This window comes from Leptonotus elevatus, chromosome 18, assembly GCF_054856555.1.
Source record: "Leptonotus elevatus isolate MCC_2025b chromosome 18, RoL_Lele_1.0, whole genome shotgun sequence".
Classification (NCBI taxonomy): Eukaryota; Metazoa; Chordata; class Actinopteri; order Syngnathiformes; family Syngnathidae; genus Leptonotus; species Leptonotus elevatus.
The window spans coordinates 11,878,585-11,904,232 of NC_141256.1; the positions used below are offsets into that span (position 1 = coordinate 11,878,585).

The 25,648-nt window shown below is 38.9% G+C and overlaps 1 protein-coding gene across 2 annotated transcripts in view; it reads right to left on the minus strand.

The window, feature by feature from the left end:
* LOC147158617 (MAM domain-containing glycosylphosphatidylinositol anchor protein 2) overlaps nucleotides 1–25,648 on the minus strand; it is a 223,234-nt gene that overhangs the window by 174,022 nt on the left and 23,564 nt on the right. For both annotated transcript variants that reach the window (XM_086060428.1, XM_086060426.1), the window contains exon 5: nucleotides 1,945–2,187. In XM_086060428.1, the coding sequence (XP_085916554.1) occupies nucleotides 1,945–2,044 (100 nt within the window). In that variant the 5' untranslated portion in view covers nucleotides 2,045–2,187. The remainder of the gene's footprint in view (nucleotides 1–1,944; nucleotides 2,188–25,648) is intronic.

Sequence of the window (25,648 nt, forward strand, 5' to 3'; positions counted from 1 at the left end):
TCTATATCACCCCTAGAACTGTGTAACTTCTGCAACCTTTTGTGGGACAAAGAAAAAGTACTGATTACATACAAAACGCAGAGAGGGAAGATGATACTCCTTGAAAAGGACCATAGAAATGTGCATTGAATTCCAACACACCATTAGATACTGTATGTTATTAGACTCTTAGAAAGCATTCAGAAGTGTCAATAGGGAGATCACGTGAACAATTCTAAGGCAGTATGGAATTCCAAACAGAACGGTAAATGGGATGCGAGCCTTTTTTCAAGACTGTCAATACTGAATCCTGTTGACAATGAGATGTCAGGTCCATTTGGGGTAAATACTGGTTTCCCTCCTAGGTATTGATTTTGGAATGAGGATAGCGGAGGAGGGAACCAGGAAATTGTTTGACCGCAGCAGACGGAAACATGACATGCAAACACTATCAATGCCAAAAGCTAAGCAGAGCAGCAGTGTTGTTCGATGCACAGATGAGCATTCATACTTGTGTTTTGTTCACAGCATGTGCCGCATACACAAGACAACAAGGTCACAGGACACTTTTTTTTTATGAATTATACCATACATATAATTCTATATGTAAAAAATACAATAGCTGTGCACTAATTTGCTTCTGTGAAGTGGCACAAAGAAGCTGTGGACGGGGGTAATTAAAGAGCAAATCAGCTACGCCTCTCTCATTATCATGCGAACAGAGAGCCGAAAAATACACCATTTTGAAATATTAATTTTCCACTTGATTAGATTGGAAGACTGACGGGAGGAACTTAAAGTGCAATTAGCCATCAATAAGGCTAGATTCTTACTGCGGGGGATTTCGTTTTCATGTCACTGAAGGACGTTCGTTGAATGGCGTTGTGTCACCCACTGTCATGCTTGTTGTCTCCTTTGTTGCCATGCCAACGATGTCAGGGCCTTGTCAGCCAGCTTTGCACGTGTAACCTTCCCATTCCCAAATTTAGTTAGGAGTTTGTCACGCAACTTCAGAAAGCAAACTTGACACACAACTTGGTTGCGCAACCTTGTCTATTATAAAATAAGCTCAAATCTAAAAACTGGTGGCAGCTTGATTTTTGCGAATGTAGCCCATTTTGCGTGGCATCAAACCATCATCTGGCTGGTTGCAGATGATTGGCACACAGCGAGAGCAAATTTGTCATGTCGTCACAATGTGCCTTTATGCAGGAAGTGTGCAATTCACACAAAGCCCATGTTGACACATGACGGCTTGCATTTTTCCACAAATTAAAACAGTTCCCAAGTGTCCTAACATGACATGTTTTTGTCGGAATAAAACCTTGCTGTTTGGTGAATCAACTACTATTTCTTGTACAACATAAAACCACACATTTGTGCCTATCCCTTAATTCTTGTACTCTTTCTGTAACACCAAAGGCCCTGTTCCCTCTAAGGCTAGCTAGCTAGATATCGTAGAAAACTAACATTCAAAGCTAAGTAGCTAGCTAGCTAGCAAGAAGGGAGCAAGTTTTTTTTTTCTTTTGCAGAAAAAAAGCCCATTAGCCACAAATGTAAGTTTGCATGCAGATGACGGAGGGCCAGACAAACACATCGGTAGATTGCAACAACAACAATACTACGACATGCTGATTCCGCCAATTTTTTATTATTGCTGCGTCCTACCTAAAAAATTGCTGTCGATGTGCCTTTCTGCTTACTTGGATGTTTCTATTCCCACCACATGCAGGCGCTAACACTTTTCCTCGTTAATAATTTTCTCGCAACTCCCTTTAGCATGAGCACTATCAATAATAAATTCAGCTTGGAGGCGTTTCCATCGTGCGCGGTAAAACGCCAGTAAAAGTGAGTGGAATTTGATTACTTTTTAATTCCCCGGGATCTGGCAGCAGCAGGGAATCACCGAGGGATTATATTTTCCAACTGTTGTAAATCCCACAACTAACTAGTGCGTGTAGTTACCTTTTAGGCCGGGTAAATCCCAGCCACTTTGGCCTGGCCAGTTAATTGGATGACGCTTGCCACTTGATGATTGTGGTCCCGGGAGATGACTTCTCTCCATAGCAGCTGACAGGCGGGATTACCCAAACGAATTAAGGGCTCTATAATTCCATTTCACCCCCCCCGGAACGGTGACTGCATGAGGGACGTTCCAATGCAGCGTTGGTGTCTGCTCAGCACATCGGCATCCTGATGTGTCATACCCTGCAAATATACAGCCAAATCCAGTCAGTAAAATTGTTCTAAATAACTATTCACTGAAAAACACACCAAATCATGCCTATCTATGTTATCTTGTGCTCTCTCTGTAATGCCCTAAACGCACTGCTGCTGTTATGATTGGCCGGTTTGACAGCAGAAAGATGGAAAATTCCATGAGAGGTCCGACAGACAGGTGAGGCTCCGCAGCAGAGAAATCAGAGTAGTGAACCCCCCCTCAAGAAGTGATCAGCTAGTAACAAACTCAGGCTCAACATGAGGAAGTGCCGAACTAAAGTTGTGGGCCAGAATTCAGGAGTCATTTCATTATAGAATAAAAAGGAGTTTAATACCATATATGCAGGTGTAAATTCATGTGTATATTTATTTATTTATTTAAATATTAATACAGGCAACTATAACCAAATTTTCACTATTCACGTCAAAGCTAAGTCCCAAACCCCCAAGAATAGTTAGAGTTCACTGTAAAAGCAACTTGACAATATCACTACATTGTCTTTAGTGCTTTGAGACAAACTTCCACTGACCAACATGGCGACATGACATAGAGCTCCTGCTCCGGCGGTAACACGCGTTGGAATGCAAGGCGAGTAGCGCAAGCTTGTAATTAAATGTCTCATCGGGGAACTGTGGGCCTAATGAGCCTCTTGCATTTCAGCCGCACCGGAGCACGATTGCGGGGGCTTGGGCGACCGTTCCCCTTGCTACTGCAGGCAGTTTTCCAGTTTGCTTGCAAATAAGCAGATCGCTATGTATAAGTTTATACAGCCCGATCAATGATTTAATCAATACGAGGTTGGAGGAGAGCTCCGAACCTTAGCCGTTATTTTTTTTTTCTATAAAATTGGTTTTACATATTTTTGTCAAAACACTATAAATCCAGAAATGCATGTACTTAAATAATATAATGGATTTTCTACAAGAGTGACAACTTGGTAAGTTCCCCAAGCAGGGATCAAAAAACAATGCATTATGGGTACAATGAAGTAAATTTTACATAGATACTGCCTGACGTAAAAGAACAAAAGTTCTAACGAGGTACTTTACATAAGGAGTACACTATTGATAACACTTTCTCAGCAATTATTTTCCTGGATCCAACTAACTCATGGCTTGTTTAATCATCCAAAAATGCTGGAAAAACGAGCAAAATAATCGCCATTAAACACAGTTTTTAATATCCCATTATTAACAAATATATTAAATGAACCATGACAATGTGATTTGTGTTTATTGATTACGCTAAGCAGGGGAACGGGTCGATTTGACCCATGACAAGAGGGTTACAGTAATTTGAGGATTTGGATGATTGTTTGCTTCAAAATGTGTGGGAATACTTTGGTGGAAGAGCCTTTCGTACTCCTAAGGCCAATTAAAGCACGGTTTGAGGAGTTTGTTATAACATCAATGACCTGGAGTGCCACAAATGGACAAAAATTCCACACAGAAGCACTCCACCGCATTGAAGAAAACATTCGGGCTGCAAAGTGGAGAAAAACAGTAAATCTTCCTTACTTTTCACTTTATGTAATGGTCAAGTGGTAGATAAGTGCTAAGATGAAGACCATTATTAATTCTGGAAAATAACTTTTAAATGACTGTATTTGACTGAAAAATGGTCTCCTAGTGCTATACTCAAATGTTTGATGGGTTTGAGCAATTCTTTAGCACAAACCAGAGTAAATTAATGTCACAGGCTTAAAGATAAAAAATAGGATATAACTATTTCTTAGTCACCTCAGGCATGCATGAGGAACAGGTGTGTGTTTTTTTTTTTTTTTACACCCCCTGGTAAAACCTATGCTTGACATTCTGCTTCTTCGCAGCACTGAATTGTACATACGGAGTTGGAGTCACAGATATGTCAAAGACAAGTGTTTTGATGGCGCTTTTACAGAGATTGTGGAGCCTTCAAAAATTGTCCAGGTAGAAGTAAGCAAAAGGGCCCGCAAAGAAGCTCCCAGAATTCCAGGGAACATGACATCAGGGATTTTGCTTTATGGAGCACTGTTCTTGCTCAGTTTTCCACTATATTGGTTGAGTTGAGTTCACAAAAGACGCACAGTAACCACTGACATATTTTTTTACAAATGTATTTATGAATCTAAATAGGGGATACAAAAAATGTTTCAGACAGAAATTGTTCCAAAAAAACAAAACAAAAAGATGAGATTTACTGTTATGTCGTTTTGAAATAATTTATTGTGCAGATTTTAAGTCAATATCATAACTCAGGACTGCAATGTGAAAACAAATATTTAGTGATATGAAAGGTATTCACTTTAGTATAGGCTATCCATCCATTTTTCTGAATCGCTTATCAAGCCTGTTTAATCTTCCTCCTCCTGGTTGTCGTATACGGCACGCCGTAACAATCACATCACATCACTTCCTGTTTAGCTAAGTATGTAGCATTAAATTTTTTCTCCCCAGATACTCATTAAAAGGCCAGCTGTTTTTCTATTAAAAGTTTGCCACGCTCCGCTTTAACACGGTACCAGCGAGAACTTTGTAAAAAGTGTAACATCACTTATGCACTTAAATTAATGTTAGTTTCACGATCACGTTAGCCGGTTAGCATAGCAAGGCTTCTACGTCTTTTCCTAGGTATTTAATAATTACAGGTTTGTTATTTTAGTTAAGTTTTTCAATTTAGCAGTATTCATTACTTGCATTTACCCACCTCGTATTCTTTTAATTTTCATTGATTACAAGCGGTTCAGATAATGGATGGATGTTAGGTTTACTTTGGCACCGTAAGCTTGTAATGTATGACGGCTATGTATCATTCACTGCCATGTCCGCTTGTTCAGGCTGCCACCTGGCGACAAATCACGATAGACACGATAGGAAGAAAATGAGACGCCAATTTTTTTTCAATCGTCTTTATGATAAATATCGTCATATCGCCCAGCATTACCTCAATCTCAAACCGTAAGATATCCTGAGAGTGGTTTCACAAGTGCACAACCATTTAGCTAGCCCCTAGCTGAGTTGCGATCCAACACAGTTATCACATTATATTGCAGTGAAACGGATAGACTACATTATGGAGTTGTATTCAAACAAATCAATTTAAAAGGTGGCAATATGTCACATAAGTTAGCCACTTATTTCTACTACTCCCGGCCTAGTGGTCAACAAATCAATTCAAACTACTATTATTTAGAAGACAGGAGAAGCAGTGGCATTGTGCCGCCCATAATAAGATATTGTGGAATTACCGAATCAATGAATAACTGTCAATTCTTGCGTCACTTATACATTTACCCTAAATGGCTATACTAAGGCTCACCTGTCAGTGGAAGCATCCTCTAAATTCCTTCCATTATCCTATCAGATTAAAAGCTCATTCGTAGTCTTATCGAGTAAGAACTCCTCTCCCTCCTCCTCACACTCGCCCGGTGGGAGTCAATTATTAACAAGGATATTCCTTATAAACCAAATTAGCCTCACAGCGTTCTCGCGCACGCCGACGCGAGGTAGCCCTGCGAGCATTGTTGCGTCTGAGGCAAAAGGTGATGCCGGTGCTCGGTCTGGCGATCAAGCAAGACGCCTCTGTAGAAACACTCTCTTATGAATGGGATGCGTGTAAGATACCAACAGCAAAGAGGGAGTGCTACAACCTTCACGAGGAGGATTTGGCTTGCACGCTCTCAGAGGAGCGGAGGAAAAAGCATCGATCTAAACAATTAAATGCTTGTTAAGCTCAAGCCTTAGCGAGGCATGGTTTTCAAATCGGCAGGAAAGATGAGGCACTCTTGGGGTTATAGTCGAGCTGAGGCACTCTGTGCTGTTGCTTACCGGGGGTCCTCAGTTTACGACAAAATTTGGGTCCAACAATACGTAATCATAAAAAAATTTGAATAGGTCAATATGACAGTAAATTTCTATGAAAAATCTTCCAGGCCAAAAACGTACAAGCAAATTGCATACTGAATGTCACCTCGAAATCTCTTGACCGCCTCTATTTGTTTAGTTTTTTTAATTGGCATGTTTTTTTTTGTATTTTTTGTAAACCTCAAGCTTTTTTTTTTTCCACATTTGTTGTTTTACTTCCATATATTTCTATTTCAGTATAAGTACCACAGGCAGTTCCCACACAGAACATTATTTAAGGAACAAAAAGTGTAATTGTCTACTAATCTTTAAACAACCCCACTGCAGCTCAGCCTCTGGCTAGCGGACGTCCAATTAGCTAGCAATTGTGTCATTGGTTATGTAGACAGTTACTTGGGTTAATACAAAAAAAAGGAAAAGGATAAGGATACAGGACAATTTAGAGAGCAAGTTAAATAATTAGCTTGGTAGTTAGCTGTTGGCTCTCTTGCTTCAGTAAGTTAGCTACCTTCTTAATTTGTTACTGAGTTAGTTAAGTCAGACAGTTTTGTTTTTTTCTTTGTTTCTCGTTACTTAGCAATTGTCTCAGTTCTGTAGATAGTTACCAAGATAACACAACAATTAACAAATAAAAAAAATTGTTTCTTGTATATAACTAACTAGCTAGCTAGCTTTTTGGTTGCGTAGCTAGCAATTGTCTCCGTTTTGTAATTAGTTACCAGGATTATACAAAACAATAAGAACAAAGGTTATGTTTTTATTCTGTAAACAAGTTAAATAGTTAGCTGGTCAGTTAACAACTGGCTCCTTAGTTACTCCCTTGGATAGCAATTGTTTGGTTATGTTTGTATTTTGTGAATGAGTTAAATAGGTGTTGAAAGATCCAGTTGTTCCTTAGTCAAGTCAGTTAGGTAATTAGTCACCCCCTCGAAGAAATAATATTGCTCTCCATTTAGAATGCTGACCCCAAGATTACAAGTTGTTCTTACAGCCAGTGTGAACTCTTTAGACCTTATAGAGAGAGGAAAAAACAAACAAATGAGTCAGTATAAAAAGCGGAACGAATTGCTCTTGGTGGGTTTGCAGGGGGAAATTGCTCTGTCCAAAATGCATTACTGCATCATCTTAGCCAAAGCGGCATGATGAATATCTTTCCAATACGAGCGGGGGCTTCCATTAGCGAGCCGTTGCGATAACATAGTAGTAAAGGTGAGTAAAAGCGGAGTCTTCCAGCTGTTCCTCTCTGATGTTCTTCACTGGGCCTCCATTAGTGAATTACATGTTATCTCCTCGCCTTGGATCAATAAATCATCCCAACTAATTATTTCCAATGGTGGCCCACTTTCTGTGGTTTACAATCAAAATTGACAACACTTTTTGTCTTGCTGATTCTTCTTTACCTTCCCTCTTCAGAGCCCTGAAATGTTTTCATGGCTTCATAAAAACAGTGAATAAAAGGCCATTTTGTGTTTTTAATGTTTTTTATTTTTTTCAAAGTGCTGCAGCGACACAGTGAGTGCCATGTTTACCGCGTCTGCAAATTAATTAAAAGGAGATGGCCCGATGGACCGATTACGTCGAGGGCTGATGAATGTGACAAAAATGATGGAAGATTACGGAACGGGGGAGGTGAGAGGATCATACAAATACGATAATTCATGCACATCTGCTAAACTACGCTGAGAGGAGAGAAAAAAAAAGGATTATTCGTGACCTTTAAACTTGCATTGGATCAATCGTCAGTCAAATGTCAGTCAGATGAGAACAGCGAAGAGTTGGTTTGACATTTTACCTTCACTATTGGAGCCGTCATAAAGCTGATCTAATAAAAAATAATAATAATAATAATAAGATTCTTGCGACTGCTGAAAAGAAACACTGGATTGTATTCCTGGCCATTTTAGTCGATTATAAGCAAAATTTATGTCATTTTTGCAGCTTTGTAAGTCCTATGTCAGATATCATTCAAACTCAATAGAATTCAAGCAGAAAAAAAAACGAAATGAATCCTTCAAAGGTGAAAGAAATCTGTACAAAATGGGCAATGCTAAGAGTCCTCAAAATAGACCTGTGCTAGTTTGGCTGCCATATTGAGGGCCATCTTGTGTGTGGTGAGCTTCAAAATCAATAACTTTCTTCACGCAAGATCAAATAAATAATCCCGAAACATGTGGAGAAAATCTGAACCAAATTGGAATCAATGTGTATCGCTGAAAATGAACATACTTTTTGGAGGTTGGCTACCTTGGACAATCGGAAATTGTTTAAAATCAATAGAATTCTCCCTCCTTTTCCACTTATGATTTCATGGCTTTTTTGTGTCAACGATAATTGAATGAATTCTTGCTCTGTCACTGAGTGATAATCCCTGTAGTTGGAGAAAATCTGTTCAAAATTGCGAGTTTGCAACTCGTTGTTTCAGTTGTGTCTCTGATATCTTTCAAAATCAATCATATTCAGTCCCTGAAAGTTAGAGAAAATCCGTTTAAACTTGCGATGTACTAGTTTGGTATTTTGACCTCCGCTACTGTGTCCAATATTACACAGAAATGGAATTTAATTTTGAGCGCGGCTCTTAAGGTTATCTGATACCGTTCCAAATCAATAGGATGTGGTAATCACCAAACCTTTCCATTCAAAATGGATCCTCTCCTTTTATCTATTTACAAACTGTGACAAACAAACGCCGAGTATAAACACATCGATCGGGGTGGTGCAAACCGCGGGCTGAAGTCTGTCCATTTGTCCACCTATACCGGCAAAGAAATGAGCTTTAATGAGCAAAGGAGCCCTGAAATGTTCCCTGAAAGCATATTTGTTCCAGCCCCGGAGGTCGTGGCTGGGACGGCGAGGGAGGTGTGATATTGAGAGGCGAGAAAAGAAAGAGCTGTGAGCAAAAGGTTTAAAGTGGCTGTCCTTCGGAGAGCGGCTGACAGATAGCGAGCAGAGGGCTCGAGAAGACGGGATTTGGGAAAAATAGAACAGAGAGAGGTAAAGAAGTGGTGGGAAATGGTGGAGTGGTAAAGAAGTGAAGGGTGGGGGGGATTAGCTAGTCGGGTATGTTGGAGCTTTGGTCCCCTTGGCTGCGATAGGAATGTTGAATTATTCATGCAGCAATAGCAACAAGGACAAAATCATTTTTTATACTGTGACCAGTGTTGTGCAGTGTCTTACTTGGGGTGGTTTGGAGGAGAGAGGGGGGGGGGCATCTTAAATGAGTCAAAAGCAATGAGATTCTTGCTATGTTTTCTTGATCAGAAACTGCATCAGGCAGATGACGGGAATGCAGTGGAGGAAGGTCTTCTGAGTAAACAATTGTTACTTGGGAAAAAGTATGGACAAATCACATGCTGCCTCATCAATATTCTACTGATTTACAAGTTGAGTTTCTTATAACTTCAATTCAACTTGTGCCGAGGCATCATTGTGTAGTAAAATGTGTAAAATAAACTGCTTTGTGTCCAGTAAAAGTGAGGGAAGGGGGGTGGATTCGCGAGCCAGTTACGAGGCGGGACTATTGGTCCCCCGCACCTACAGTTAAAGTCACTGCATGAAGCTGCAGCCCGGGCAGATATGAGCATTGCTGTTGTTGAATAATTCAGCAGCAGCAGCAAGGACACAAGGCCGTGTTGATACAGCGACGTGCGGACGGGGGATTCGCAAAGGGCCTAAGAGAGGAGGGCGAGGGGAAAAAAGCCGAAGTTAATCCACATATTTGCAAGATCTGACCTCACGAGCCCGCGGGGATTCCAACTACTCCCCGGCCGGGGGGGATCGTTTATCCTCGGCAGCGACCCGTCGTCCATTCAAGGCTTCAACGCGGCGCAAAAGAGGCAGCATTCAGTGAATTTAGAAGATAAAAATAACACTAGTAGCACTCGAAATTGTGAACCAGGTAGACAGGCAGTGGTTGTTACGTGTCATTTAATAAATAAGACCTCTGCCAAGGCTGGACAATTCGTCACGATTGTTGCACTCCGGCCCGGTAGGTGGCAATAATGCTTGTTACCAATTTCTACAAATATACAATTGTAACTTTTTATCAAAATCAACCCTTACGCCCGCCGCACACCAAGCGACGTGGCAAAACGTGATTTAAGTGGACCACTTTATGAATTAAAAAAAATTACAAAAACTTTGCGAATCTTTGCCACACATGAAGCGATTGAGCACCAGACACATCACCAAAACTGCTACCCTGTGCAGCAGGGGTGCTCAAGTTCGGTCCTCCAGAGCCCCTATCCAGCCTGTTTTCCATGTTTCCCTCCTGCAGCACAGCTGAATCTAATGATCAGCTAATCAGCAAGCTTTGCTAAAGCCTGATAACGATCCTGATCATGAATCAGGTGTGTTAGTGGAGAGAAACATGGAAAAGGGTCTCTCGAGGATCGAACTTGAGCACCCCTGGCCTCCATACTATTCTATCATTTTTTTATTGAACCACAAAAAACATGGCGCGATTGTCAAGAAAGAAGCAGATTGCCACAAAGACGGTCAGCCAACGTGTTCTCTTTTAAGGCCACATATTGTAAAGTATGACATTTAGACGCATTTGTTAATATGCTGTTTGTGAGGTGTGTGTGTCAAGGTCACATATTCAGCACCACGCAGCACTAAACCTGGATCTGGAAATTAATGTAAATGTGTGGCATTTTAAACCGGAGGCTAAGCGGTCACCTCCACGGACTGCGTTATTATCTGCGCCTCCTTTTCACCCCCATGTCTTGTACAGCAAGTGGGTCTCATTAGATGCTGCAGAATGTACACGAGGTTCTGTTCGACGATATCTGTGCCTGTGTGTGCGTGTGTGTTTGTAGCCGGGACCTTTCATGAATGCGGCCTGGAAAGAGTTAACGTGGCCACGCACGATATGGCGGCGGAGCTAATGGGAAGCGGGCCGCTGGCTGCGAGGAAGCCGGCCGACGAGGGATTACACTGGGAAGTGATCACAGGGAAGTCTTGATCAGAGCTGCTGAGACACCAGGCAGCTCATTACGGGCTGCAGTCAGCTCAGTGGCGTGCGGCAGAAAACAGGAAGTGGAGTACACTCACTTGCTGCTGTTCCGGTGTGATTAAAACCTATTGTTTGTATGCAAAAAAAAACAAAAAAAACAGGCCATACGTCCTTCTCATTAAAAAATGTGCAACTCCCTGTTCAACCGTCTTTTACCGATCCTCAGAACTCTTTGCATTCACGCGTACAAAAAAAAAAAAGGATGATGCTAGTCTCGTGTTATATTAGGCTGCACACTTCAAGCACACACCATTTTTATATTTCATGCTCAGAGCCCGAGATGTGTTGGTCTATGCCGGCGAAATATGTATTGCAGCCTTTAATAAATGGGGCGGTAGTGATGGGGTGTACGGCATCTGAATCCTGGAATTATGGTTTCTCCTCAACGACAGAAAACACATATATATATATATATATATATATATATATATACACATACACATACATATATACATACATATACATATATACATATATATACACACACATATATATATATATATATACATATACATACACATACATACACACATACATACATATATATACATATACATATAAGCACAAATATATATTTTTTTATTTTAAGTTACATTGCACATTAACACATTATTACATTTTCATAACATTGCTTTTTCAGATTTGCATATCTAAACGTAACTTTTTTCTTTTTTTTTTTTTACAAATGTACAACTTGTACTATTATTATTTTTTTTTTATTGTACTTCTTACTGGATGTTCAATACCACGTTCAGACCGATACTGGTATGAGTACTTGAGTAGCCACTGATACCAAGTACCAATATCGCTTGCACTTTCGATACATAAAAAAATATGTATATATGATTTTTTTTTTTCATTTACTGTAATTATTCAAATTAAAAAAAATTAACTAAAACTGCATTTAAAACAAATTTAGGTTGTTGTTTTTTATTTGGTTAAGATTTTCTTTGTCTAAAATGTTTTTACAAATGTAACAAATGTTTCAAAAATGATTACGAATGTGTAAATATGTTTTAAATTCAGAAAAAAATTGCTTCAACTACACCATAGCATTGCTGTTTAGTGGAAACGATACATACTAAAAAAAAATATCTACAGGTATATATTGACTGTCTATGGAATAGAGTGTGTCATTGATATGCACAAGAGCAAAGATGCTGGTGTCTTTGTTGTGCCACCGTGCGTGATTTAATCAAGTTAGCCGCCGACGATCTGTCACGCGTAACTGTGCCTTTGACGGCATTCGGCATGATTCGAATTAGCGCAGTGGCGGCGGATGAAACACACAGTATTACCTTCACATGTAAAAAGCTTAGAAGTCAACATATAAGACGCTGATCAAAAGTGACGCAAGGCAGCAGTCCTAAAATAATTGCTATAATTTCTGTAAAAGACTTGTATTTGTGATGAATGCAAGGGGAAAATGAAAGTGACGCGCTAAACTGTACCGAAATAGGCTTGTTTGGGGATAAAAAATACTTTACTTAAAAGCTGAAGGGGGAGGGAACATGTGCAAGTCACAACTAAGTCTCAAGTCTATGGAGGACCAAAACTGCCAAGATTAAAAAATAAATGACTAAATAAATAAATAAATGACTAAAAGTGGAAATAAAAACGGATATAGAAAATATAATTCAAAAATTAAACACCAAAAATAAATATAAATGGGAATAAAAATAACAACAAATATATATCCCTAAATAAATAAATAAAAGTAAAAACACAAAAATAAAAAACATGATTCAAAAAATAAAAATAATACACAAATAAATATATAAATAGAATTAAATATCAATAAATAAATAAAAACGCTCTCCTCTCACATTTATTTCATGCTGCAGATGCTCTGTCAGGTCGAAATGTTATTCAAATGAGGGGGCGGTCCTAAGCGTGTCTTGGGTTAGGCTCTGCCGTTGCAAACTGCAAACTGCCTTTCAATGGTCGAGTGAGCGGGGTCGGCGAACAAGGAGGCCTCGCCGGCTTGCATGGAGAGCTCCAGCAATGGGCGACCATCTTGTCCACTGTCACCACGAATTGTTGCCCAGCAACTGAAGTTGCAAGTTGTGGTGACAGTGGACAAGATAGTCGTCCATCGCTGGAGCTCTCCATGCAAGCTGGCGACGGCGGCGAGACTTCCTTGTTCGCCGATCCACTCACTCTAGGCGGTTTGCAACAGCGGAGCCCATTATTTATTTATTTAATTCTTTTTATACAGTAGATTTATTTTTTTAATCTCGTTTTTTATTTAATTTTTTTATTTTTACTTTTATTTATTTAGGGATATATATTATTTTTTTTAATTTATATTTATTCATTTTTATTTAATTTTTGAATTAGATTTTTTTAAACCGTTTTTATTTTCACTTTTAGTCATCAGTCAGTATTTATTTAGTCATTTATTTATTTTAAATTTTGGCAGTTTTGGTCCTCCATACAAATCATCCTCAAGTTATTGTGGTAAAAATACAAGCCTGGTTAAGCAAGTTCTAAGCAATCAACATAGATTTTTGCATTAGATGATTAGAACCTCTTCTTTATTTTTGTTACACAATGATCATTATTTATTTCCATGTGAAAATAAAAGGAGACCCTGGGGACAAACTTTTGTTCGGCACCTGTAACAAAGTTTTTCACACGCACAAAAAAAAAAGGTGGATGCTTCCATTTAAATTCCAGACACTCTTGCAAGGAACTATTTTTCTCCTTCAGCTAATTACCTTTCCATTAAATTTTCAGTGGCGGCTCGGCAATCATGTTTAAATCACGTCAGGGGAGAAAATTAAGAGGCGAACCACTGCGACGATGACGGTAATTGTACTTTAAGATCCAAGACGATATCAGAAAGTGTAATTTAAATAGCAAATTTTCTTCCGAATGATGCCTTAATGGATACCAGTGAACATCATTTCACCTCTGAAATGAAGTCATGCTGTATACCTGATTGATGAACTCAAGAACACCCTGGTCAGTTCTGTATTAAATATATTGAAAAAAAATCTCAGATGAGATCCTCGACACAGAAGGCGATAGATTGGCCTAGAAACTGGGGAAATGTAAAAGTCGACGCACAAATTCAGTCAATCAAAAACAAATCATGAGATTGCGTTCCATTTCAATGCATTCTTTTTATTTTGACACCTCGTTTCGCGAGGAAATAAAAGGTAGCCCAAACACCAATAATGATATTCATAAGGACTGAGGTCAGGGATGTGCCGCTTTATTGGCACGGCTGCTTATTTTTAATATATTTTTGGGGGTTGACATCTGAGTAGGTTTATTACCTTCATCGAGGTGTGTGTATCTTTTATTTATTGTATCATTATGTGTGTGTAAAAAAAAAAAAAAAAAGTTTCCACAAAACTTTCTGGATGTTTTATGGAAAAATAAACTATAAATTGTAATCTATGATAAAATGATGACATTTGTTTACAACATGCAGTCTCCAATCACAACTGCTTACGTTTTATCATGCTGCTGTTTTGGTTAGCAAAAGTATACGCAAAATTAGCAAATGGGCTCAGTCACTATTACTCACTATAACACACTATACTCACTAATAGCGACAACAACATGTAAACCTTGCAAACACCTGCTTTTTTTTTGTCGATTAATTAATAAGCTAAGTAGCTAAATAACTAAATAAGTTAACTACAGCAAGTACATAGAGTAACTAAATAAGACCAATACTAAGTCAAATAAGTCGAATTACCCAAAAAATCGAAGTAAGGCACTAACTAAATAACTCAGATGACAACTAGCTAAATAACAAGCTAACTACTAGTGAGCCGATTGTTAGCTAAAGAAGAACCTAACTAGCAAAACAGCTAACTAACTACCTAAATAACTATCAAACGAATGACTAAACAGATTTCTAACTAGCTGACTGACTACAAAGCTATACATTTTGGGAAAATTGAATGTGTAATCCAGATAACTAAATCATCATATAACTAGCAAAATACATAAGAAGCTTACAACTAACTTGAGAGCTGCAAATTAAATAACTAAGAGAGTAAATAACAAAAAAGCTAGCTGAGTAAACAACAAGCCAACAAGTGAGTGAATGTCGAACTAAATGACAGACTACGTTTTGGGAAAATTGGTGAATGCGTAACCCAGGTAAGAAGCTAACGACTAACAACAAAATGCGAGAGTGTTTTTGTGTACTTATTTAGCCAACCCAAAAAAATGCTCAGGAAAATGCCCTCGCCCCAAAACAACATGTTTGCGGTTAGCTTATGATCGATGCAACCATCCTGTAGTCCTCAGCATAAGTGACCCAATGCTTATTTCTTGACTTGAGCATAAGGGACCTTCAACTCCAGTGCCGCATCATCAAAACTGAGCGGCGGATGACTTGTTTTTCGTCTATGTCAGCTTGAGAAATTCCCACGTTGTCCATAAGCGTCGCTAGCCCGTTTAAAACCCTCTGCATGCTCCCATTAAATAAAAAAAAATTAAAAAAAGAGATAAAAGCTTATCAAAGGACATAGCAATGACCCTGGACCACTCAAAGACGCAGTGCAGAGACAATCGACTGTCCATTAAACGTTGGGATAAAAGTAAATCATTGCACTAAAACAACGGGGGGGTGGTGTCGTCCTTTGCATCTTTTCAAACACGTCTGCTGGCGGGGGCTTCACGTGTAATTACACCCCTGTCACAATGTAATAGACACTCATTGTGTCTTAATCGCAGGGAAATGATGTGAGGGGCCTTCCTCCCCTTTTATATTAAGTTAAAATTGCTGCATCTGCAGTAGGATAAATCTTTTCTGCATAGCTTTTATAACAGACGAAAAGCTAACTAGTTTAATACTAAAAGTTAAGTACTGCAGCAACGACTAAAGTCGTTTTTTTTTTGTTATTCTGGTAACTAATTACATACTGTAACTAATGACACAATTAGTAGCCAACCAATGACGCAAAAAGTCACCAAAGTTTACGTCAATGAGTTGTTGGTTTTTACAAAACCTCTGAGCTAACCAGCTAAAAGACGAAGGAGCTAGCCAACTAAGAAACTACTGGAACTAACAACAACCTAGCTAAAGAAATGTAATCCCGTTAACTAACTAGCTGAATACTGGTAACTAAAATGTTGCCTACCTTACAAACTAACAATTAAGTACTAACCATAGATCATTCTGAACACTTAAGCAGCTGCAATCATGTTCAGCTCCACTAGGGGCATCTTTTATGTCTTTGACTTTCTGCCGTTTTCCTAACGTCACGATCAAGCTACAGGCTTGATGCTGCCTTTGCTGTTTGTATTTTTTCAGCTAGCAGTGGAAGGAGCTCGATGCCGGCGGGCCTGGCAGGATCAGATGCTCAGGATTGGAATTAGCGGCCGTCTTCTCAGCGGAGGCAAGGATTAAACGTTGGTGAGCTTCTAAGGCCTCATACCTCGGGGGCATGTGAGAAGTTAATCAAATGTGTTGGGGGAAGTTTATTTATATGCCCCGGGTGTCGTGGACACGATGGGAATGGCAATAGCATCCCTCTAAATATTCCTGAAATACTTCCTGTACATTTGCCAACGAGCCAATGAGCTAGCTAACTAACCATTTAACTCGCGTACTACATCCAAATTGGTCCTCTACATCAATTGGTTATTTTTGTGCGTGTACTATTTTCATTTATTTATGGTTTTACTAATGAGTCTAATGACAACATAACATCCCCCAAAAAATGCTTAAGGATGATATTTTGAGGTTTTAGCTCATCAACACCTTGTGGCAAAACAAGCAGCGTGACATGTTGCACATGGAGGAGAAAAAAAAACTCTGGCTGCACGATTTACACAACTGGGTGGGCTTGATGTATGTGCGCACTCAGCAAAAAAAAAAAAAAAAAAAACTGTGGGAATATAGCGCAGGTACACAAAGTCTTGGTGGTGGTCGCCTGCCGAGAATCTCAAACAGCCTCACCAAGTAGTTTTTCTTGTGTATTCCTGAATCAGCTGATACTTAAGGTGAGTTTAGAAAATGTCAGCAGCCATCCAGGAGTCTATTTAGACTGTCAAAATCGCTTTACAGTACACCCGCAGCGGGCAAGCACGCTCCAATTCGCTTATTACGGCCGTAATGTTCCTCCGGGTTGTTAAAATGAAGAGTAATGTACTGTAAAAGCTGTGGAGGTCAAATGTGTACATTAGTAATAGTGTGGCATGTTGCGAAAAAATCTGCACACACAACGTATTGGAGATACAACATGTGGGACTGCCATTAAAACGATAATACTATCAAGCCATCTATTTTCTATCATCACAAAATTCATATTACTTCCAAATGACTTTCAAAGAAAGAAAAGCTGCACATACATACATGGATTTGGGTTAAAAAAATAATAATAATAAAAAAAAATCCCCCCCCAAATTTTTTTTTTCCATTTGTCCCTTTTATCACAAATGCAACATTTTTACCCGCATTTTTTTTTTGTTTTGCTGGGTGCCCAACTTGGTCAGAGAGGCAAACAAAAAAAAAAAGAGAAAAATATGAAATATGGATGAGTCGCTGATGCGCCGCCGGGTGTCACCTCCATGACAAGCACATGCACTCAGGTCGCCTCGACACGTGTTTCGCTGGCAGCGTTCAAATCTCCAAGTGTTTCCTCTGCAGCAGCCGAGCACTCTCCTCTACTATGTGGAGGACTCTTTACTTTGTTTGAGAGAGGGCTACAATTGGCTTTTGTTCACCTGCTGAGTGCTCCGCTATGTTTTAATTCATACAATTACATTCTTTCGTGAAATAGTCCTGGCGGTCTGTTGCGACGTCCCCTTATTCCTCTTCCTATTCCCCCCCGTCCCCCCCCCCGCCCCTCTGGAATAAAGAACTCTGCTGTAGCTATCTTTGCAATGATGGAGGGTTTTTTTTTTCTTCAAAGCACATCACCAATAATTCTTAATCATGTGTGTCAAAATATTGCTCCAACAAAAAAAAATTGCTTTTCTATAAAATACTGGCCTCTGCTCCAATAGCTGCTGTGTCTCAATTAAGAATAAATAAAGGCCTTACTTACCCCAAATAAACAGCCCTTTATAGTGAGCCCTCTGGAAAAGTAAATAACAGGTGGCTGTAATCACCTTTGGAATGACTGAGAGCGCGAGGTGCTGCGGTGGACGTCTTTAGCGTGACTCACAGCCCATGTGGAGAAGACATGGAATCTGCAAAGCTGACTTTTGCAGCGGGTTGAGGAATGACAAAAAAATAATAATGATCTGATGAAAACTGTATTTCCTAAAATAGTGGAGACCAGTTTGATTAAATATTGTCTCCTAACAAACCTTCAGGTGTGTTGTGGCATCTGTAAAATAGGGGCGTGAATTGCCTAGAACCTGGCGATTCGAATCACGATTCATAGGTCACGATTCGATACCGATTAATCCCGATACAAATCTATAAATTGATTATTGCGATTTTTTTTTAAACTCAAATTTAGAAAATACTAATCCGTAAACTTGTACATGTACACTGTAAGATTTGTATGAATTTTTTTTTTTTATCTGAAACTCCAGGCTTATAACTGAGCCACTTTATTTAACAAACAATCTGTTTGCAATCTGTTTCATGTTTGAACAGCATTGAAATAAAATATTAAGGCCTAATTTTCCATTAATATAACATTCTTCCATGCTTAACGTGTGAACCCTAACCCTAAGTAAGACGTTTTGTTGAATATTCCCATTAAAATAAATGATGTTTAAAAATCGATTCGGCCGCATGAGAATTGCGCGCTGTAATATCGCAATATATTGCCAAATTGATTTTTTTTTAACGCCCCTACTGTAAAGCTGTCCAGGTGCTTTCTGTAATGAAGAACATTAGTGTCTTGACAGTTTGTTTTGTGACTATATGCTCGTTTCTCAAATCACCTTTCCACATTGAAATGAATGAAAATGCCATTATTCTGTTACTCGTCCCCAAAAAAACAACATTTCTGTGTTTTTTTCAAATTAGAAATGCAGCACTCTATAATAATGTACCAAAAACACAGTAATGACATAATTAAATAGAATTAAAAATAATTCAACAATTTTTGGAACATCAATTGAATGGCTATTATGCTATTGCCCACCACATGGAGGCAGTATAAGACAGACGGATGGCTATAGATATTTTACATAGACGTCTGTACAGAGGATAAAGAATATATGACAGGGCATACTGTTATATTGAGCAATGCTGCAGCATTGTGTTCCAATATCAGTCGTTTAAAGAGTAATATGTATTTTCTGTATTATTAGCATTAATAGTTGACTAAAGGCCAAACCTATGTGAAATACTACACAATACACAATGTGCCATACTCCCAGTTGTATGAGAGTTTCTGAAAAAAAAATTCTCTCTCGTGCTTACTGCACTTGAGTATATGGGTATTCAATGTTAGTGAAAACTGAATTTGCAGTAAGAACAACGGCACATGTGCCTCGTCTGGACTCATGTCAATCGCACATGTTCTCTTTTTGTTCTGTTCACTTCCAAAATGAGGTCAGAAGCTTTCGAAAAACAAACAACCCTGCCCATAAAAGCGTCTTTATATGTATACTGAGCTCCATGTTGGGATTTAGCGCTGCCTTGTGAGCCCCTGACTGATGTTGCAAGTCGGAAAATCATTTCCCAGAAATAAAAACAAGCCTCTGAGAAACGCTGCCTTCACAGTCATGTTTGACCTGAGCCGCAAAATGTCATTTCATTCTCCAAAATAGCAGCCTCCCTTCTGTTCATTTTTTTATTTTTATTTTTTTCTCAGTGCGGCGCAAAAGGCAACCAAACAGAATCGACCGCCTCGTATTGATTTCCTGTTTGTGTCTCTGTCTTTAACGCTGCCGCAATGTACGCCACGGATTCTTAAAGAAGAAAGCATAGAGTGTTTCCGTGTATATACTTTTCATTGGACAGTTACAGTAACGCAAGCGGATCTCCAGATTTTGTGGCGACCCAAAAATATTTTTTTGATTTATTATATATACAAAAATATGAAGAAATATTGAAACCTATCTTAATATGTGGATATCATCAGCAGACATTAGTCATTGCCGATGTTAGCAGGTTGCAACCGTATGCCGTCAGAGGCGGAGCAATGAAGCACATCTCGTCTCTTTCATATGGAAAACAGGAAGAAAATTACCACCTGAGACGAGCTCCCAGGCTGATTGCGGACCCGCCGACTTTTAGTATGCATCCGATAAACTGATTTTGACATTTTATTAATGGCGGGAGCTGTCGGCGCGGTCACGCGCAAATCTTTATTTAATCACGCTGACATTATTATGCTGATTGTGCACCAAGAAGAAAAAACTGACACAATGATCTTGTTTTTCTGTCGTAGGCATATTATTGTGTGCGCGAGGAGGAGGAAGCTCGTATTGTGCCACTTGTGTACTCCATGAGCCAGTTTGAATGTGTATTTGTCCTTGATGTTTCTATTGTACACAACAGCAACAAATGCTGGCCTGGAGTACACTTGTATAATCTAATCATGGCAAAACAAGACCTTCCAGTGGCATATTCGTGGTTCGTTATTTTCAAATTAGTGGATTATAGGTCCGTTTTACTCTTAAGAGCGCCAATTCACAAACGAATTCAGCTCAAGGTGGTCGCATATTACTCATTCACTGCCAGCCATTTTAGAGCATTTTGACATTTTCAAGACCCTAAAGATATTGTTAACTCACTCATTCCAAGCCATTTTCACTGAAGCAACCCCCTTCGCTCCCGGCTGTTTTACTGCATTTTGACTGGTTTTGCAAGGCCCACAGAATATTGTGTTCTATAGAACCTACCCCCCAAAAAAAGATTAGAGTCTCTTCTTTCATCAGAGAAAAAAAAAGTATATTTGTATTTGTTTCCGTTTTGCAGCAATAAGCGTTAGAATATAGCTAGCTATGTTTCACCATTATTCACAAACCTGTTGAACACACTTGGGAAAAGAGCTTGTTACAACATGGCCCTGGTTGATTTCTTATACTCTGCTGCCACCTGCTGGCCGTTTTTGTAATAACTACCATTGCTTTAAGTGACTTCTTCAGGTCAGAAGCTGCATCAATGCGTGTAAATATGTTTTTGGGACTATGGCATTATTTAAAATAGAACATTTTTATGTTTTTGGTAGCAAATTAGTTAATGATTATAGTGTAGCTTTTGCAAGATGTGTATTTCAGTTTAATTTTTTTCATTTTTTTTCCAAGTGTTTTTGCTGTTATTGATCAAATTATATGAAAATTATTGAAATTTAAAATGAAATTATATGAAAATGGCTTGATCCTCTGTGTTTCTAATTTAGTTGTGTAGAAAGTGAAATTGTTTCATCGGTGCCGCTGTGGTTGTTGTTGACTCGAAATTAAAGCAGAGGATTGAAATGCAGGTGTGAGATGTGAGCGTGCCTGCAAAGCGACAGCAGGTCTTCTTCACACTAACACTAAAAAAATAAAAAATAAAAAATAATTTTTTTATCAAACTGCTGTTCAGATGTTTGCGGTGTTGCGACGTGAAGCCCAAGGAAAGTTTACGCTCCAGATGTTGTTTGCTGACTTCTTCACTTCAAGACATTTTTGGAGCGATGCATCTCCAAAACTTGGTTTATGCTTCCTTGGCACAAAAGTTTGCCCATTAAACATTCCACAAACTCAGCTCGGAGGGGATTCAGCTTTTATTTAAAAAAAAAAAAAAAAAAAAAAGATGCAGGAGAATGACACGATGTAAGCCAAACTATATTGAACCAAGTGAAAACTCATGACACGTTATTCCACTCCAGTCCTATAGGTGGCAGATATCACACAGCATAACGTACAGAAACCTTTAATCTCGCACTGAAATTATCGAGTCACTATAAGTAAATTGTTTTTTGTTTTTTTTAAGTTTTTCTCCCCAAATTGTAGCCTTTGTGATTTAACAAAAGCATTCTACGACTTTGCAATTTCATTTATTTTCATTAATTGTTTATCCCCATTAAACCCACCTAAACACAGCAAAGAAGCTCCTCGGCGGCGGAAAAAAAGAAAAACGATTCATCCGAGGACGCCGGAGGACAAAACGTGCTCCGGATGGCCGTCATCTGTTTAAGTGCTCAACGCTTCCCTCGACGCCACCGCCTCCCGCCGCTTAATCACAGCGAGGCCACACCGGGTAAAGCGCGGGCGTGACCTCGTCGGGGTCAACGAGCGTGCCCTCCACCCGGCGTGGGGGCGGACCTGCTTGCCGTGGCCGCAGGGTGAGGTGATGTGGAATAAACTCTGCTCTTCATCCACAAGTCATGTGTGAGAAGAAGTGCTAATGAGATCTAACGCAGCCGTTGTAATTAGAAGCTGTCGAGATGGAGGACAATTAAGTGGCGCTTTCCGCATCCCCCCCACCAAAGCCCCCCCTCCATCCTCACGGGGAAAAAAGACTAAAGATTGATGATGTCCATCCTTTGCAAATGAGTCCCCTTATAAGCCTAAGGGCTGGTATGAAACCCTACTTTGTCATATTAATTTACATGAAACCCAAATGCACATTTGAAATCCTGACTTAATGAAATTCCAGGCTTGAAAACTCAAACTTAATAACTTAAAACATGCTTGAACTCATAACTTGAAACCCTGACCCAGGCATGAAACCATAAATTAAAACACTAACTTGAAATCCTCCTTTAATTTTGACATCTTAACCCTGTCTTAAACTCTTAACTTGAAACAAAACCCCAACCCAGTCTTGAAACAGAAATTTAAACAACTAACATGACATCATCTTTTGAAATCCAAAGCCTGACTTGAAACCCCTCCCTGAAAACTTAATCCAGGCTTGAAACCCTAACCCAGTTTTTAAGGCACAATTCCAAACTCCAAGATTTTCTTCCAAAATTTTAACTTCTTCCACGGAGCGTGTCTGACCATTAGCCAATCCCTACCCCAGACTTGAAACCCTAATCCTTGCTTGAAAACGGAATGTTAAACCTTAACCCAGGTTTGACACAAACAAACCCTATTTTATCAAATGAACCCTGCCTTTATACCCTAGTTTCAAACCTTAAACCCAAATTGAAACCCCAAAACAGGCTCGAACGCCTAAAAGATGATCGATTTTAGAAATCGGCATTGATCGGAATATACATACTTTTCCACGGAAATGGGCCAATCATCGTCGGTGGCTGATCGACCGGAGCACCACTACATGAAACCTTCAAGCTAGCATTTGAAACCCTAACCGTCCCTTTGCAAGTCTCCTCGGCACACTCTTCGCGACTATGAAAATAAAAGCAAGAAACCGATCAAATGTCTTTCGATCTGGAATGAGACACATCCCGGAGGAAATCTAAAACTATCCCGACAAGCCTTTTCCCGGGGTCTCGCACTTCTTCATGTGGGGATGAGGCCTTTGAGGGGCAGTAAGCTGATAGCGCTACGCTCCAATGCAGTTGAGAAGCAGTGTGGTGAAAAGGCTGCCGGGACAGGCGGCAGATAAGGTCAGGGAGAAAAGGGGATTTGCCATCTTTATTCCTGGGGATTTGATAAGTAGACCGTCAGTTCCCCCCCACCACCACCACACACACCTCGGGCTTAGCGGCACATGTTCACCGGAGCAACCGACTACACACTGTATGATTTGTATTTATTTTTTCCCCTAGTGAGTTGACCGGGCAATTATGGTGATGCAACGGAGGATAATGCAGCACGTGCTTGGCTGCAAGATCACTGAAAAAGAAAGACACATTTTAAGTAATTTAAATGAAAAGTAAGGGTGTTAGATATTTAAAAAAAATTCAGACCGATAGCAGTACGAGCATTCACACTAATATTGAGTACCGATACTTGTGTTAGGGTTTGTACTTTTGATATATAAAATGACAAAAATTTGGGAATAGAGACATTTCGTTCTGACCCATATGATGATTCGCCGATATCATTAATTTGCCTAAGTATTGATGGCTGGTATCGGCAGTCTCCATGAGTACCCAATACCTTAAAATAAGGCTTGACCCAATACCAATGCCTGGTTTCGATACTCGCCCATCCTTAATTACATGTATACAAGATCGAGTAAAAGATATGAAATTAAATTGAATCACTAACACTATTAGATTAAAAAAATTGTATATGAATTATGCAATTTACTTTTTTTTCACTTTTCACAAACCAAAAACATAACATAATAAATTAGACCAAAAATAAGAAAAATTATTGCAACTTTTTGATTAAATTATATTTCAATATATCAAGTCATTTACATTATAATTTTTTTTTAAGTATTTAATAAGTGAAAGTATTCTAATTTAATTAAATTTAGTTTAGAATGTCTAAATTAAATTAAATTCCACAAAATGAAATGAAATATATTAATCAGATTAAACCACAAACATACCAAATTAAATTAATATAATTAAAAACATAACCATCACATTAAAAGTGTAAACTTGTAACTTAATTCAAAGTATATGTAATCTAAAAAATAAATAAATGAAACCAAACCAAACATATACATTTACCAATTTTAGTTAAAAGCATACTCATTCAATGAAGTGTATTTTTGAAGTTCATCAGAAGTATCAAAAATATATTAAACCAAAATCATAACAAATGAACTAAATTTACTCAAAAACATTTGACCATTTGAACTGTTAAATTAAGCATACAAATTGAATGTATTTAAATTATAGTTAAAGAAAATGCCATAAATATGAATAAAAACCTTTAATTAAATAAAAGCTTACATGAAGAAGTAGAGCGCATGGGAAAATAAATAATTGTGAAGGAGATTGTTTCTTGACATCTGCACCAAAATGCAATTCCTCTTTGTTGTAGTATCAGTTTCGTGGAGTCCTTCAAACAAAACTTCCTTGGCAGAGGTAACGACACATATCTATAAAAGTCCATCCTCTGACGGAGGCCGCCTTTCATTCGTCACAGTAACGTTCTTCGTGGCAGCTGCTCCTCAAGTCATCGTTCGACCTCAGACGATAATTAGAGTCTCCGTGCGACGCCGAGGAGATTTATTCCAATTAGTCGTGTCATTATCCCCCCGATGGCGTCGCTAAATTTTACTTACCGATGTCTGCCGGCTGACATCGTGTCTCGCTCTGTCACACAGACTAGAGCGGGCGGGAAGATTGAGAAAAAAGTTTGCGGATTCGCAATGAGTGAGAAATATCAACCTTGTGGAATTCACAGATATCTTGAAAGAGATTTATCATGTAGGTTGTTTTTTTTGGGGGGGAGGGGGCAATTATAAAACAGCTCCAAGGGGACTTGACAACACGTCTGTGACATAATTTAGTCAAAATAGATATTCTTTAACCTCTACAAAAAAAACAGTAATATTATTGCACCTTACTGAGTTCCTAAGTGGTGACTCGTCTTCATTTTTGTTTGCAGGATTGAATCTTACTGCCCCCCGATGGCCACGGCAGGCACAATCATGATTTGTTAATTACATTCTATTTAAATATGTCATTACTCTTTTGTTTTTATAAATGCATTAACATATATATTTTCCACGTAAAAAAAAGAAGAAAAAAAGAACACTTTACAAAAAAAAATTGTTGGCTTCTTTCAGGGTGGCCAGAACAGATTAATGGCATTTCCATTCATTTCAATGGGGAAAGATGATTCGCGACC